General features: G+C 46.7%; 1 protein-coding gene across 1 annotated transcript in view; it reads right to left on the bottom strand.

Moving 5' to 3' along the window:
• The window catches only part of LOC146173758 (venom metalloproteinase antarease-like TpachMP_A), a 62,187-nt gene that overhangs the window by 27,244 nt on the left and 17,754 nt on the right, over positions 1-17,189 (bottom strand). The window contains exon 5 of the mRNA XM_084585260.1: positions 6,549-6,595. Coding sequence (XP_084441386.1) covers positions 6,549-6,595 — 47 coding nt within the window. The remainder of the gene's footprint in view (positions 1-6,548; positions 6,596-17,189) is intronic.

The raw sequence follows: 17,189 nt of genomic DNA on the forward strand, positions 1-17,189 counted from the left end.
AAAAAAAGTGGCGGACGCGTGACCGGGAAATGTTTAAGAAAAATTTAATTAGACAATAAATACAAAATGTCACAGATGACAAGTGGGAAAATTGAGCACAGATGACTCAAAACGTAATCATTATGAAAGAAAAGAATAAAAGAAAACTACGCTACATCCAGCGTGCCCAGAAGCTTAACATGTGCTCAAAGGGGGCCAGGACGAAGGAAGGCGCGGGGAACTGTGGGAGAAAAAGGAGTCAAGAAAAAAAGACGAAGGGGAAAAACCATGGAGGTGGAGGATAAATGGTTTCAATAACGGAGAGCTTTATTAAAAGACAGAAAAAATGTCGACGGGGTAAAGTAAAGCGGGAAAAGTAACCGGAAAGAACAAGAAAAATTAGGCATAAACAGTGAAACAAAGAAAACAAAACGGAAGGGTGCCGTTGCAGAAGCAAAAAATATCGAACAACAAAAAATAATGAAAACTTTTCATCTTAGTAGCCATTACAAACAATTATATTAGGAACAAAAAAGGAAATAACCTTAAATAAAAAGAAACATATTTACTATGGGCACACACAGGGCGAGTGAAGCATAAAGTCCCATTGCCACATGTCAGGGTCAGGCGCGGCCCCCTATGATTGGCCATTTGGTGCTCCAACAACATAATTGACAGATATCAGACTGTCATGTAGGCCTACTAACTGTTGTGGCGGGATCGGATGTAATTGAAAAGTGGGAGTGAAGAGAAAGCACGAACAACGCAAATAAGCAGTGCACGAGAACGAGGGAAGAAACTAAAGAAGGAACGTCTTCAAGGGATGAGAATGTCATTAACTCGAATTATTTCTCTTATGAACTCTGCTCGCTTCCAAACTGTAATCTCAGTGGTTGCCAGTGTTGATGCGGAACTACTCGGGGTCACAATGTTTGACAACCCACTTCAAGGCACTGGCAGAAATGGATCTTGCATTGGTTACATCTCTGCAAGACACGTAGATGCAACCAGGATGAACTATCTGACTTCAGTTACCAAATACCGTCACTCGGTCGCCAATAGGAGAGCACGCCTTATGCGCGAATAAAACTAAATTGTCTCACATCTGAGTTTTCTGTATGCCAACAAAACATGGGCTAGCACGCATGCATGGCTGCAGTGTAATAATGTAGGCGTATTATGGATTAGACCGGCAATTTCTTAAGGCAGTTTAACAACGTTACACATTACTACGCTGATCAGAGTTGTTTTCCTGCATGCATCCTCAATTTATTTCGCGATCATGAGCTACGCTTGTAAATACTTTTATAGTTCGGCGCGAATGCCACGGTCATTACGGCTGTTACAATGACCATCACCTATGAAGATAACGGTACTTAATCTTTAAAATATTGAAATTAGCACCTTCGTAAGCACGCCAAACACTGTACTGGGACAACGATTTCATCAGAAATGCGGTGATGGAGACTGCTTACCAAGCAGTGTGCTCTGCGCGCAGCACTGCTTTTAGGCACAGTGTCTTCTCGTCGCTTTCTTTGCCTTAAGACAGCACACATATAGTATTGTTGTACATATAGTATTGTTGTACACTTTACTTTAAAATTTGAATACTACCAATCCGCGTCGAGGTTAACCATTTATACAAATCATTGCTCTCTCCAGAGGAAGCAGAGAGTTTTTTTTTTTTCCAGAAATGGAAGCCTCATGCGCTCAGCCTAACTTTACAGCAATATTTTTCTTTCTGATGCGTTGCACAAAAAGCAGTCTCAACGGTAGCACCATGGGCTTAGGTTGGAAGCTGATAATGCAGGAATGAGCTTAAAAATTTGCTCGCTACTGGTTTTCTCACTGAGGCAGGATGTAAATTAAATTACCTTGGTTTAGTGTTTCAAAGCGATGATTTACTTTCGAAATTAATTTAAAGTTTGTGACGCGTTCTTAGTGCTGCTGGACTGAGTTGCTGGACAAAGGAGAAGCCTAGCATTGCTTAATGGAGTTCGTTTTGAGCTTAACTGAGAAGCTGCGTTTTTTATCTCGTTGTAACGATTGCTATAAATGAAAATAAAAACTCTTCTTATGTGATTTTAGTATTCTTTGTGATCCTGAACGTGAAACATAGGGACAAAGAAGGGTGTCCCAGGCCCAAGACAAGCACAGTGCCGGCGGTCTTCTGTTCAGAACATAATCGCGCCTCATTTCTTTGTATAGATCATTAAGTTTTCAGCCTATAGTGATCTCGTTCCTCTCTTAGAACAGTGTCGCGCTTTGCCATTGTCATGTGTTATCGCTCTCGCGGCAGCAGCAGACTAAGTGCCATCAATCGGGGCGGCGGGCGTGTTGCTCTTTTGTGAACTTTGCGGACCAGCGTCCGAGGTTTACTACGCCTGGCCTTCCCTGGGTGGCATATTGTTCCAATGCCATTGCCAGTTGTCTTCTTCTTTGTTTACATGAAAGCTTGCAAAATGGCAGCGCTCGGGGAATGTACCACACCCGGCTGTAAGGCGAGGACCTTTTGGCGGTACCACCGAGGATGCCAGAGCGACTGCAGGCCCGTAAGTGTTCGGTAGACCGACGCGTGTGCTGCTCTGATCCTTTGGCTCTTAGCCTTTCGACGGCGAGAGCATATAAGCGGTAAGCGCTCCCCGCCTGTGAAGATTTGCCGTCAAGAGACTACCCGCTCTGTTAGGATGTCTTCTTTCTTTTGCCTGCTTGATGCGCTAAGCAAGAATAAACACGTGGTTATTGATGTCAGACGACGCCTTGTCTTTTGCACGGATCTTCAGATGCTTTCCGCTTAGCTTCGTGCCGCTAGCCGAACGCTACAGTCGGAACTCGGAAATACCTTGCGAAACTCATATTGAATAGGTTGGCGAGCCGCTGGGCGAGGCACGATATTTCAGATTATACAATTCTTGTGTTGAGAAGGGATCTAACAAATACTGGCAAGAAAAGCGCAGAGGCATTAAGGAACTCATTGCGAAGCAGATATCTCGCTTTAACTGCCATACCATCGAGACCTTATGTATCTAAACATAATATCAGCATCGAGCTTCATAGAGGACTGGACGTTATGAAAAAAATGTTTAGCTTTTTAAGTGTGCGCAAACCCTCTCAAATGAAAATGATCTGATCAAGAAACGTAGAATTTTCAAAATGCTAGCCTTACAAGTTAGAAACATTGCACACATATAAAACTTATTCAAGAAATGTAAAATAACCAACATTAGCAAGGTAATGTAAATGGCATGAAATATGCTGTAAAGAAAGGCGTAGTGTATAAGCTGTGAGGAGACCCTCCGGCAGACGGCGAAAATCATATGCACATGGCTGGTAATCTCATTGCCTATAAGAATAAGGTAGTTAATCCTGCCGCAGAGTTATACATAGTGTGGGGCCCTGTTCTACGGACCTTTAAAAGCAGCGGTGCACCGCATTGTATGTGAAGGGCACGCTGCTTCCCGGTATCCCCTCAACTGGCGAAAGGAAACCGGTCCTTGATCGGTCCCCGCTCGGAACCCATAAACCGAGGCGCGCGGGCGTCTCGCTCCCTCTTCGCTCTCCTGCTGCCCGCTCCCTGGCTGCTCTCCCGACCTGACAACGGCACGATCCCGTCACTCTCCGATCTGCCTGACGGACGTGCCTTCCCCTGAGTGAGATAAAGATGTTTGTTCCACTTTCTGCTGCGTGTGTGTCTTGTGTCTCTCTTGGGTAGAGGAATCGCCAACACTACGTGTATCTAGGCGGTATCCAACATGATAGGGACGACAACGACCGCATTGCTATACAGACCGATCACGTTTTTTTTGGTAACGAGGACAGAAGTGAAAATGACCACAAGAAAAATGACAAAAGAAAACCTCCTGATGCGGATGAGATAAAAAAATAATCCAGTGACAGACTTTATGGAGTCCGTGCTAGGGAAAACAGGGTATTCTGCACGCATGATGTTTGACGACCTCTAGGAGATCGGATTCTTTGTGACGGTCTACTGCAGGCATGAAGCGGCTAACTTATTGCCTGAAAATATTATTCTCGACAACTTCTCTTTCTCCCTCTGATATGTTAGCCATACATTGGAGTGTAGGGGATTAGGCTTAAAAATCGGCAGTTTTCTTGTCTTATAATTGCACGCCCTGGCTATGGTCATTCATTCCTGATTCGTATTAGGATGCCATCATTCGCGTTCACTAACCCCTTTGTTTTTTGAAGCGAAAAGCTTCACTAAGCGGGTCAGAGCTGAGCTTCGCGTGAGCCGAACTGGTGAGTTACGCGCATGCGCAAAACTGAGTTACGTCACGAGCCGCGCAGGTGGTCGCTCCTCGCCTCTGCCGCAGCCGTCGCCGCCGCTGACTCCGTCGCCTGACCTTCGCGCGCAGCCGCACGCTAACACGCATGTGCGTCGCCTCCTCGCTGCGCTGTTAGCGCAGCCACGACCAAAGGGAGCCTGGACTGAGGGTGCCCCCCCCACCCCCTGTCCTCTCCCCTTCCTCGCTGACTAAATAAATATATTTTGTCCTCCTCCTGCTTGCTGTCGCTACAAGTGCGCGATTTGGATCCTCGCCCACCATGTGACGTTTCGTTGCAACCGCGTATTTACCACAGATGCGCTGCTCGCTAATACGCATGCGCAAGGAGACTATATAATGCGCTTCCCATAGAATAGGCGTGCACAATCGACATTGAAGGGAAGGAGAGTGCGGCTGCTGCTAGACTACGCAGAAGAGCTGAGAAACTAAATTTGTCCGATCCAGAAGTACTCGCTTGGAAGTTGGCTGCACAACGGCAAAAAAATGATGAAGCCAAAGCTAAAGTCGTTAACATATGCCATTGAGTAACGAAGTCTATGCCTATAGATAAACAATGTATGCAATACCAGCTAAGCTGCAAAGCATAACCATGACGTCAAACCAAGCATAACTAAAGCTTTTCGCTTTTATATCTAGGATTAACCAGAGCTAAGTCACTGCCTAATTTTTTCTCCTCTTATATCTGGATGGTAGCGCGTGAGGTGTTAGTATGAGGCTTTTCATCTATCAGCCGCTGTTTTTGGAAATCGTTAGAAAATACCTTGAAGGTTAACCTGTAAGCCAGTGTCAAGCAACCAAATAATATCGAAGAAATTGAGCCGTCGTGATGTAAAACAGTAATAAACTATGAGGAACAGCAATTTGTGAAAGTTGCCTCAAAAGTAAGTTGCAATCATGAGAAAAAACTGGCACCAGCCCTCATTATTATATATTGTATTGACTAAACAAGAACCTTTGGGTATGGTCATTTGTTACGATAAGAAGTGCAGTCTTGACCATCCGTGTTTTTCAACTTTCACAGAAATATATATATTTTACGTAATATTCGTACGTCATTTTAATACTTTTAAATGCAGTTGTTACGCTATTATCTACGCACAAAGAATCTTTTAGTTCCTCCATGAGTTTTCAGAAAACGATTGTAATATGTACAGGAACTGCTTTTTCCAGGGATTTTGTTTGAAATGTTTTTTTCCGCTTTTTTATAAAGATCCTGTTGGCTAGACATTTTGTTTGCTTCCAACTCCGTCACATGCTTATGCGAAGACTTTCCGCTTGCTTGCCTTTGCGTGCCTTCTCTGCTTCGATTTTTCGGAGCTAGAGAAATATGCTATGCGTGCACTAAAATATTGCATCCGGTTTACAACCACAATTGGGACGCCATTGGTTTTATGTCTAGTGTCTCAAGGGTAGCGGTTTTGAGCTTAACAGAAACACATTGAAATGCTCATCCTCCATAGGGACTAACATGTGGCCTATCCTTAAATTTTCTCGAACTACAGCTTCAGGCAGGATACATATGTTTTTAACTTCTTCAAACAATGCTCTCATCGCCGCACATGGTTTTTATGAGGACTACGCGAAATATTTTTGTGAGAATGTGAGATCCTTAGCTAGAAAATGCCTCCAAATAATTATCAATAATAAGCAGTATGGCTGAATTCATGAGTTGGTATTTGAAAAGTTTGTCGGTAGAGAAACAGTTTTTTTTTAGAAATAATACAGAGCTTTAGACCTGCCGTTCCAGAGTTCATTTGAAGAATGTGTTAGCATTTTCAATGAGCCGTAAATCTTCCTGATTTCTCGCCATCCCCTTGAAATGCTAGATAGAGTGGGGTGCATGACTTATATACTAGTTAGTGCCCACCAGCACACGTAATCCTTCTTCGTGTCACACCAATATAAATATATTGAAAGGCCCCAGTTTGCCTCATAGCGATATCGTTCATGATAATGCGATAAGGTGTGATGAATAAGCGATGTGACAAACTGCTTTTATATTGCTCATTAAGTACAGCACAGCACCTGGCCATATGTCCCTGTAGGATAGCTTGTAGAAACTCCTTGTAGACAGTCAAGGCCCTACCGTAATAGTCTGCTTTAATCTTGCTTTCTTGAGGCAAGCCTCTCGACGTATTGCACGAGCGTCACTTCACCTTGTCGCCCGGATGCCTAAAATCGCTTGCTAGGGGCTGGTTAAGCTTTCTAGTGATAATGTTTGCGCCTTCGTGGAAAATGAAGTTTTTGTATTATGTTGCTTACCATGCACTCCATCGTATTTACCGCTTCGCTTAAGCTTCATTGGATCCCTGCGAATAAATACAGGATTACTTGTTACAATCAGAAATTTTGCGATGATTTTGTTTGCTTATCTGTCTAAAGCACTGCACTGAACGAGACCTAAAGTTGAAGTACAATTCGCCATTGAAAATGCCTCATTCACGTTCAAGTGGTAAAACATCAATTATGCCACCTCTGGAAATCGGGGAGGAATACCCGCCTAGTAAAATAGTGAGGGGTTTAACATTTCGCTACGTTGCAAGCTTTAGGATGCTCTTCCTACGCAAGGCAGACATTACAACTGTATACTGGTTTAGAATACGGCCATGATGATTGAACATTTCTAAAATTACTTTGAATGGACTACTTTGACTTTTTCCTGATTACATCAATATCGAACGGGTTCGCACGGCAGTACTCAAGCAGACTATAAAAAATTGGAACAAAACTACAGAACACTGTACAGCAAGCTGCAACTGCACACCAAAATGTGTAGGTTCAAAAATCAGACCCAAGCGTCTTAAATTGAAATCAGTAAATGCATTCCTTTATGAATTGAAACCGTCAGCACGCAACCTTCTATTTTATAGCAATGAATTGAAAAAAAAAAGAAACGTGAACACCATACTTAGAAGTTCTCATCAATTGAATCAATTGATTTGGTGGCGTCCAAAAATAATGAACTACAAAAAAATGTGGGAAGCACGTAATTTCCGTCATTAAAGGTGTGACACGATAGCACAGGCTCAGATATAAAGCTTCGCACTAGACATGCACTATCAATTTGCCTGCGTTGCCTAGGGCTAATGCGAATGGAATGCAACTGTCCTGGCAGGCTGATTCTGATATGACGTTCCCACACGAAACGAGAGGCCCGAGTTCGCAGCTCCTGTCATTGTAATATCAGGAAACCGTACCTTCACTTAGTTATCGGACATGTCAGCTGCCAGCTCCCTCCTGCCAGTGCCATGCACGTGAATGTTCACTCACAACACCAAAGCAGGTAGCCGGCCGCCGGCACTGCTCACCGACGCGGGATTTTCTGTGAACGAGGACTTTAAATCTATCGCGTTAAAGTGCTTCGCAGACATTGCAAAGATACAGGTAAATTTGTATCTTGGGTTCTTTATCTCCACGCTCGCCTCATAATCCCGCTATTAGAGTAAGATAATACATGTTGCCCCAAGCTATGTAAGCAGGGCCGCAACTGGCACAAACACAACTCTAACCTTCCATACTTGGTACTCAGGGCTTGTTAAGCGTCGCAATGTATTACATATAAACATTATGTTGTAACATTTCGCACATTGCTAAAGTATAGTGAATGAAACCAAATTAGATTTTTAGGGCTGCTCATGTTGCTGGCACATCTGGTGTAATTGAAGAGAATGTTACTTTTAAATTCATTAGTCGTTTCGTTGTCCTTTCTTTTCGTTACCCTATCTCTGATTGCAGTGTCCTAGACTAATCAGAGCACTAAAATCGATTTTGAACTTTAAGTGGGAAGGAACCTCCGGGAAACGTACTTTTCAGTGTCACGCTATCAGAAATTCTAACGTGTAGGGTACTGAAAAAAGAACATAACGTCTTTTAGCATCGGATTTTTGTTTACATATTTCTATCGAGCAAGTTTCTGGTGGCCAGGGTGTCACCAATTTCTCTGTTGTTGGTGAGGTTGTCGCAAGCCAGCTAATCACCGTATACGGAGATGAATAGCTTTCAGCAAGCACACGTGGTACCCCTGGTGAAAACTCTCTACGTAATAAAAATGGTTATACCGATTTGTCAAAAAAGTATTTAGCAAATTACAGATCAGCGAAGGTCCCTATAACACGCGTCTAGAGCGCAGGTACGTTTTTAAAATGTGTATAGGAGTAGCGGGGCAGATATATCATAGACACGTGTGTGCAGTTTTTTTCCTGAAGTCATCTCTACAGGATATATATGGAAATAGGAAAGGCATGAATCCGTTCGGCTATACGCATAAAGAGAGATGGTGGAAATAAAATAGAAAGGCAAGGACGTTAACTAGGCAATGCCCAGTACGCTACCCTACACGTGCGGAGCGAAACAAAAGGATAAAAAGGAAAGAAAGACTCCTAGGAAAGGAGTCTGTCACATGTCCAGTGATCTATAGTAAAAGAGGTTAGAGAGCCTACATTACTTTCCCAAATTGGATGGGGATGAGGAGTTCGACACAGGTTTGAGTAGGACGAGCCTGAGCTAGGTTAAATTTTCCATTGTTAGCCCGGTAAAGAATTGAAGTGAGCGCCAATTTCAAACAGATCTTGCAAATGTGCACCATTTGCCTGATTGGCCTCATGGAGCCAGATAATGATCGGTTTCAAATTAAACGTTAGCTTTGTTAACATGGCAAGAGTTTTGAAACCATTTGAGGTAAGAGCGGAGAGTATTTAATTTCAAAATGTCAGTTACTCAAATGCGTGATTACCGTTAACACAGGATAATTAAGAGTGTTCCACTACGAAGGAAACTGCAGTTAAAGCTGTGGCGGGAAGGTTTTGCGCGCTTTATGAGATGGTGAAAGTGATGCGCACTTCAGGAAATGCAGCCTGTCACGAAAAATTCCTGTTGTCAGTAGTGATGTTTAATTTTATTACATTAATAAAGAAAGCTAGAAATAGTTCAATATCGAGCAAACAAGACACCCGATTATACAGGAGGAAGATGAGGAGGAGGAAAGGCAGGGAGCTTAACCGGTAAAACAATCCGGTTTGCTACCCTGCAATGGGTGTAGGAGTTAAATGGATATAAAAGTGATGGGTAAGAGAAGGATGGGTAAAATCACTATAGTCACATCATAGCCACCTCACGTCACATCCCGTCACAGTGATATCACGTCACATAACAGCAAAATCACAGCCTATCGATCATGCCCGTCGTTTTCATGAAGCGGAGCAGGGCCTGGCAGGCCTTCAGCCCCGACGATCGCCGCGGCCAGTGACCTATAATATCCTAATTTCCCTCAGTGGGCGTCAGTCTACACGCTCCAGTGCACGGCAGAGACGCCGTCTTTCCGCACTGTGTATAGGGCACTCAGAAAGAATGTGGCATATAGTCTCGTCGCACCCGCAGGTTTCCCATGCAGGGCTATTTGTATACCTATCACAAAAGATAAGAGTTTGTGAACACTACACCAACCAACAAGAGGCACAGTACAATTTCTTCACTTCGGGGTAGGCTGGGTGGAAGTCTGAGCTTCAGGTCAGGGTCCAGGGATTTAAGTGGCAGTTTTCAAACTGGCAAGATTTTCACAAGGTGAGCAAGTGCTCTCGCCAAGTGTGTGAAGCCTGCCTGCTGCGTGTGTCCTGGAAAAGGGGATCAACACACAATCGCCATCTTGGTAGGTGGTTCGCGCGACCTCGCCCGCACGGAGATTGCCCGGTACGCCGCTGCGTCCTGGAAGCTATTGGTAGAGGATTTCATGTCCTTTATTTATGGCACAGTGATAAAGTTCTCATATTGTTGCGAATAGTTGCTCATGGGCTCTACAGCGAAGAGCCGCTTCTAAGGTTTGCAGGGCTGCTTTGGAAATTGTGAATATAGATTACTGCTAGGGGCTCTGCTGATTGATATGCCTGATTGCGACACGAAGAGCGGTCAGCTCTGCAGCTTTAGAAGAAGTCTAGTGAATTGTCCTAACTTTTATTTCTGTAGTCCTAGCGGGGATGACCATGGAACCTAAAGAACTCATGGCATTCACTGAGCCGTCGGAGTAGACGTGTAAATGGTTTGCATGGTACTCATGGAAGTATTAGAGAGCTACTGGTTCTAGTTCTGTCGGCGATAGCTCGGCCGTCTTCCTGAAGCGGGCATTGAAAAGAGGCACACGGGGTTGATGCAGGCTCCATAGTGGAGAGGACGGCCTAGAGGCGGGTATAAACTGGGATGGCAGAACAGCGCGATGTGCATCAACCGTCTCTGTAACCGGTGTACGTGGCCTGGTAACAAGAAGACTGGCCAAATGATGAGAATAAACCCGGAAGATGTGTCGGCCTTGGGCCATAAGGGTATGAAATGTTAGATATATGTATTGATATGATGCTCCTGGTCAAATAATATGGTAGCAGCCATAGAGGCACATTTTGGAAATTCCAGGCAGGTTCACGAAGCTTGAGCTTGAACGCGCTGTAGAAGTCTTAAGTTGGTTTTTCTGATACCTTCAAGTGCAGGTAAGCATATCGATTATAGAGAAGAAGAGAAATTATCACTGCACTATCGAAAGTATGCAAGGAACTACTATTTTTCAGCTGAGAGGTGAAGTGCTCTATTATTTGTACAAAGTTAATTGAGCCACACTAAGCGAAGCCTTCAGCAGATATACCGCAAAGACTTGCTGCGCTTTTTTCATAACAGTGCGGGTGATATGTCAGTTTCAAATTCCTAAAAGCAGGAAAGATCCCCAGGTGATTGAAATTACTCCAGTACAAAAAGCTCTCCCCTGAGAGGGGGCGCCGAGGAGTGAAGACGCTGCCACATCGAGCTCTACTGTTAATGGCCTTTTTCGGCGGCTTTTGGGTGCACCCAGCAACATCTCACTTCGGACCGATTTTCGGAAGTCCCGAGGATCAAGTGGAACCAACTCTCTAAAAGGTGGGACCACCAATTTGGTCTTTATGATACTTTGAAGTTCGGAGCAACAACGCCGCCAAGTTAAGCCTAGCGTCCGAGCCTAGCGTCGGCCTAGCCGCCCTCGAGGGAAGACCCTCGGAGCGTGGACGGCATGGACTGGCAGGGCGAGGAAAATCAGAGCTACCAGCCGACCTCTGACACTAGTAAGGACGGAAATATGGAGGCGGTATAGGCCTTAGAAGAAAATTCATGGTTCCGCATACAAGGAGGCAGATATGTGAAGGAATGCGACACAGCGTCCCAAGCGAAGAAGGAGGCACCCGTGAAGGGGAGCGAAGGGACCGAGGCCGCCAAATCGCGGCAAAAAGCGATAGGAAGGTCACTCGCCGAGAGATCCGTAGGCGCGGTCAGATCGAAAATACCGAAGGAGATGTTCCGCGTAGTGCTGCGACCGCACGGTGGCGCCGATCAGCTGACAAGGAAAGCGGGACCGAAGCTGCGCCAGGTCCTGGTTACGGCTGCAGGCCTCAACCTCAACGGGGAAGACAGATTCATCGCCAACCCGAAGAATCAGTCCCTACTAATTATGACCCCGGAGCTCGGCAGGGCAAAGCGGTACGAGCAAATTACGACCATAAAAATCGAGCCAGTTGAGATAGACGCAACTGCTCACGCGGCCATGCCGGAGGGCGGCAAGGGCGTCATATACGACGTTCCGCTGGACGTCACGGAGGCGGAAATTCGGCAGGGACTCAGAGATAACCCTGGCTACATTGGAGCGAGGAGGCTCGGGAAAAAGTCTAAAACCGTGCTCATCATTTTCGAAGACCAAGAAGTCCCGCGAGAGGTGTGGTTCAACGGATTGCTATACCGGTGCAACCTCGACAAAAAGAAATTCGATGTGTGCTACGCATGCGGCAACCTAGGACATCGGTCTGACGTCTGCCCGGACCCCACCAGCCCTCGATGCCGAGGGTGCAGAATGCTTAATCCACCGGAGGGGCACGAACAAAATTGCGAGCCGCAATGCCTACTGTGCGGCGGCTGCCACCCCCTGGGGCACAACCGCTGCAGAAGCATGTACCGGACCCCGCACATTCTCAAAGTCCGACAAGCAGAGAAAGAAGCCACCCAGGCTCAAAACAAGCAGCAAGAGCCAATGAAAACCCGGGGCAGATCGAGAGGAAGAGGCGACGCCGCGGGCACAACGGGCCGTGCGAGAGACTCCAGCGCATCCGTCACCAGAGATGAGCCCAGATCCAAGAGCAAGAACAGGGGGCCGCCACAACCACCGCCACCCAAGGACGACAAGAACCACTGGCCGAAGCCCGGGGAGACGCCGGCCGGACAAGCAAAGACGAATGAAGAAGTTAACGCAGGCGGTAAGTCGGTCAGCTTCGCTAGCGGGGTCTCCAAAGAAAAAAACTTGGAACTTTCGGAATTACAACAGACTCAAGCCGAGCATAGCAAATAAATCAGAATCATTAAAGAAGACATCAAAGAGATTAAAGAAACCCTCAAATCCCTAGTCGAGGTAATTAAAGAGTTAAAAGAGGCAAAAGCTACACCTGCACCGGCACCTCCGATGCTCAGGCCGCCCGTCATACGGGGCCCCGGTGGGGCAAGCGAGAGCAATTGTGGCAGGGACAGTGACGACTCAGATGAAATGAATATCGATCAGGCTAGACCCGCGAAACGCAAATCAGACGACACTAGTGTAATTGGACAAGCCAGAAAGCACGTGGCTTTCAGAAAATTAGTCAAGGATGAAATCATAGACTTCGAATTGAACCTGAATAAGAAACTTGAGGCGAGATTTGGAGTGCTGGAAAAGATGCTTCAAGCCCTTTGCAACGCATCGGGTATACAATATCAAAATCATAATGGATCCCAAAACGTCTAAAATTTGGCAATGGAATTGCCGGTCGTTGTCAATGAAGCGATGGCTCTTGCAACAGTACGTAGCTAGCCAGAACACACAGCCTTTGGCAATGGCTCTGCAGGAAACGCGAGGTGTATGGAAGCTTTCGGGGTACAAAAGCTACGATAGCGGGAAGGGAAGTAAAACACAGGTCGTGACGTACGTGAAAAACAACGTCGCCGTCGTCCAGCACGAAGTAGGTAACAGGGAGACCGAAACGGTCTTTGTGGAAATCCTGACCGGTAAAAAGAACAGAGGCAGCATATTTCTACTCAATGTGTACAGCTCCCCGAAGTGCACGAAGGCGAGGTTTGGCCCGATATTTAAGAGAGCGATTAGCCTGGCAGGTAAGAACCCACTAATAATAGCCGGCGATTTTAATGCCAGACATCGAGAATGGGGTTACACGACCAGCAGCCCGAAGGGTCAAACGCTGTTGGAAGATATCACTGAGTCAAACCTCTACATCGCTAACGACATTAGATGCCCGACGAGGGTGGGCAACAGTGTGTCAGCGGACACAAACCCGGACTTGACTCTCTGCCATAGAACTGGCATAGTCAAGTGGACGAACAAGCATCAGGATCTAGGTAGCGACCACTACGTGCTAGAGATAGAACTAAGTAGGAAAGTGAGCGTTAAGCGCGCTGTGTGTCGGACGGAAACCCAAGTGGATTGGGATAAATTCAGACAGATCAGAGAACGGGAAGAAATTGGAGATATAGAGTGCATTCAAAATTGGGCCGCCCAATTAATTACCCATGTCAACGAGGCCACCGAAGAAATTAAAGGCGAAGCTCTGCCTGAGGCGATGGATAGCAGGCTATTCGGCATGTTCAAAAAGAAAGAAGAGCTAACGAAGAAGCTCAAAAAGCAAAAGTGGAACCGCAATCTCAGGAGAGAGATAGCTAGACACAATGCCGAAATAGAAAAATACGCCCGGAAACTCGAGTCGCAACGTTGGGATAACAAATGCGACGAGATGGAGGGCACCATGAATGGGGCCAAGACGTGGGAACTGCTCAGGTTCCTGATAGACCCGACTAAGTCCAAAACGGTCGCCAATATAGAACAGGTCAAGGCGAGGTATAACTTTAAGGGTACGGACAAACAGCTCATTGACAAGCTCAAGTCCATGTACGTAGCTCCCCCCGCCACAGCGCATTACAGAGATTACAACGGACCGGCGAACAGTGAGCTTGACGCGTCCATAACAGTGGCAGAAGTCAGAGCGGAGCTGCACGGCCTAAAAAGACGCTCGGCCCCCGGGCCGGACCTCGTTAATAACAAGATGCTCGCAAATCTGGACGACGAATCGATCAATGCCCTAACCAAATATTTAAATCAGGTGTGGGAGAGTGGTCAAGTACCCCAAGAGTGGAAGAGGGCTAAGATCACCCTAATCCACAAGCGGGGAAAACCACCGGGCTTGGAGAATCTCCGCCCAATATCACTAACATCCTGCGTAGGCAAACTACTTGAGAAAGTTATTCAGAGGAGGCTAACCAAATACACCGAAGAGAATGATGCGTGGCCGGCTGAATTGGTCGGATTCAGGCCCGGCCTTTGTACGCAAGATACCATGCTCAGACTACATAATGATGTTGTCAGAGACTTCAGGAAAAAAAATACGAAAGCTATTCTAGGCTTAGACCTTAAGAAAGCTTTTGACAACGTCAGTCACGACGCCATTCTCGACGGGCTCGCTGAGCTTAGAGTAGGCGAAAGAACCTACAACTACATTAGATCATTCCTGCGAGACAGGACGGCGATCATCAGCTTTCAGGGCTTATGTTCGGAGGAGTTCCCGCTGGGTAACAGAGGCACTCCGCAGGGGGCTGTGCTCTCACCTTTCCTTTTTAACATCGTAATGAGGAAGCTCCCCAGTAAGCTTGGCCATCTCGATGACTTAAAACTAAGCATCTACGCGGACGATGTGACCGTCTGGATGTGCGAAGGGAACGACTCGTACATCACATGCAGGCTCCAAGAGGCAGCAAATATAATCAGCTATCACGCAGAGGACGTAGGTCTATGCTGTTCGCCAGAAAAATCGGAGCTCCTGGTAATGACTAGCAGTAGTGGGAAGATAACTCCAGATATCAAAATTAAAGTAAACGGAAACGAAGTCCGGAAAGTAGATGAAATTAGAATATTAGGTATGATTATCAACCGCAGGGGTAGTAGCAAAAGCCTGATTAAGAAATTAAAAGATCAGGCGGAGCTCGTAGTCAGAGTATTTAAGAAGACGTCCAACAGAAGGAGTGGTCTCACGGAGGCTAGTAGACTCAGACTCGTACAAGCTTTTGTCACGAGCAGAATGTGCTACGCGACTCCATTCCTAAATATCAACAAGACCGAAGAACACAAATTAAACACCATAATTAGGAGATGCACGAAGTGCGCTCTAGGACTCCCCATAACTACTTCTAACGACATTCTAGAGAAAATGGGGTTGCATAATGAGTGGAAAGAGCTGGCTGCGGCGGTCAGGCTGTCCCAGAGAGAGCGACTCGCAGGAACGGCGGCGGGTAGGCAAATCCTCGATTGGGTAAACCTACTAGCGCCCGGGGAAGGCGAAAGTGTCAGAGAAAGCATAGATAGAGAAATCAGAAAGCATCTATACGTCTCGCCCATACCGAAGAACACGCACCCCGTACACGACGAGGGGAGGAGGAAAAGCAGAGCTAAGCACCTCGCTAACAAATTGGACAAACTCCCGCCGGGATCGGTCGCCTACACCGATGCAGCGATCGGGAAAGAAGGCGACGTAACCTCGGTCGCCCTATTGGACACTGGGATCGCCATAGGAATAGAAAGAAATCGAGATATACCGCCGGTATAGGCGGAGGAGATTGTAATAGCCATTGCCATTGCACGACCAGGCGTGAAACACGTCATCAGCGATAGCAAAGCGGCGGTTAGAAATTTTAGCATGGGTAGAGTCAGCAATCGTGCTGCAAAACTTCTGAACGAGTCGTCTCTCGCCGAAAGCGTGACCATAATCTGGACCCCAGCACACGCCGGTCTTGCCGGCAACGAGGCTGCCCACATGCTCGCCCGCTCCTCGCTACCTCGGGGTGCTGCGGACGCCTCCACAACATCTAAAACCAAAGAATGTATAGGTACCTTTAGGGATGTAACCGACAACTTGAAGAAAGACCGGAGGATATATCCGCCACCGGTTAGATCCCTGAGTAAAGAGGAATCGTACGACTGGAGAAGACTCCAAGCTCGAAATTTCTTTTCGCCCCTGTGGAGGAGTTGGACGGGTGCCAGAGGGCGGAAGAAGGACGGTGCAGAAACCGAAATTTGTAAATTTTGCGGCCACGTGGCAACATTAGATCATATAATATGGAGATGCGTTCGTGCCCCAGGGCGCAATGCGATTAAAACTAGCGATGAATGGGAGACCACGCTAAGAAGCTCCGACGAAAAAACACAGCGATTCGCCGTCCGCCTGGCGGCCGAGGCTGAAGAGCTCTTCTCCTAGACGAGGCCGGGTGTCATCTGGCCGCGGTGTGACAGACTGCCTCCCCGGACGCCTGCGTGCGGACTCGTAGGTGGCTGCTGCACCATATTCGGCGGAAATAAATGTTCTTCCTCCTCCTCCTCCTAAAAGCAGAGGCCCATACGAGTTCTTCACAGGGGGATCGAGTGCTGGCTGAATGGTGCCTGTGACTGGATTGAGAGAATCCTGAAAAACCTGGTCAAATACAAACAAGATAACGCGGCAAGAGACAGCGAGCTTCAGGCGTTCATCGAGAAGCAGTCTGTTGTCTGTTCGTGCCGCATCTAGGACTACAACCCTCCTTCACTTTTCTGGCTGTGGAGGAGGCTTCCGCTACCTTACAGCATACGTGGGCCCGCAGCGCACCGACATAAGAATCGAACATAGGATAAATGCACTCGGAAGAGGCCTGAAGTGTCGTGTAACGCTTTGTGTGATGTGTGATCAGTTCCCGCATAGGAGCGCCCATTGACAATGGCAGACAATAAACGGGGACAGCGTTCCAAGAAGAAAAAGAAAGCGGGTAATAAAAAAACGAGGCGCATCCACTTGAACCATTGGTAAGAGTGGAAAACTGTCTGCTTTTGGCAGCTATACC

Source organism: Amblyomma maculatum, chromosome 11 (assembly GCF_055883805.1).
Source record: "Amblyomma maculatum isolate TAMU_Amacu chromosome 11, ASM5588380v1, whole genome shotgun sequence".
NCBI lineage: Eukaryota > Metazoa > Arthropoda > Arachnida > Ixodida > Ixodidae > Amblyomma > Amblyomma maculatum.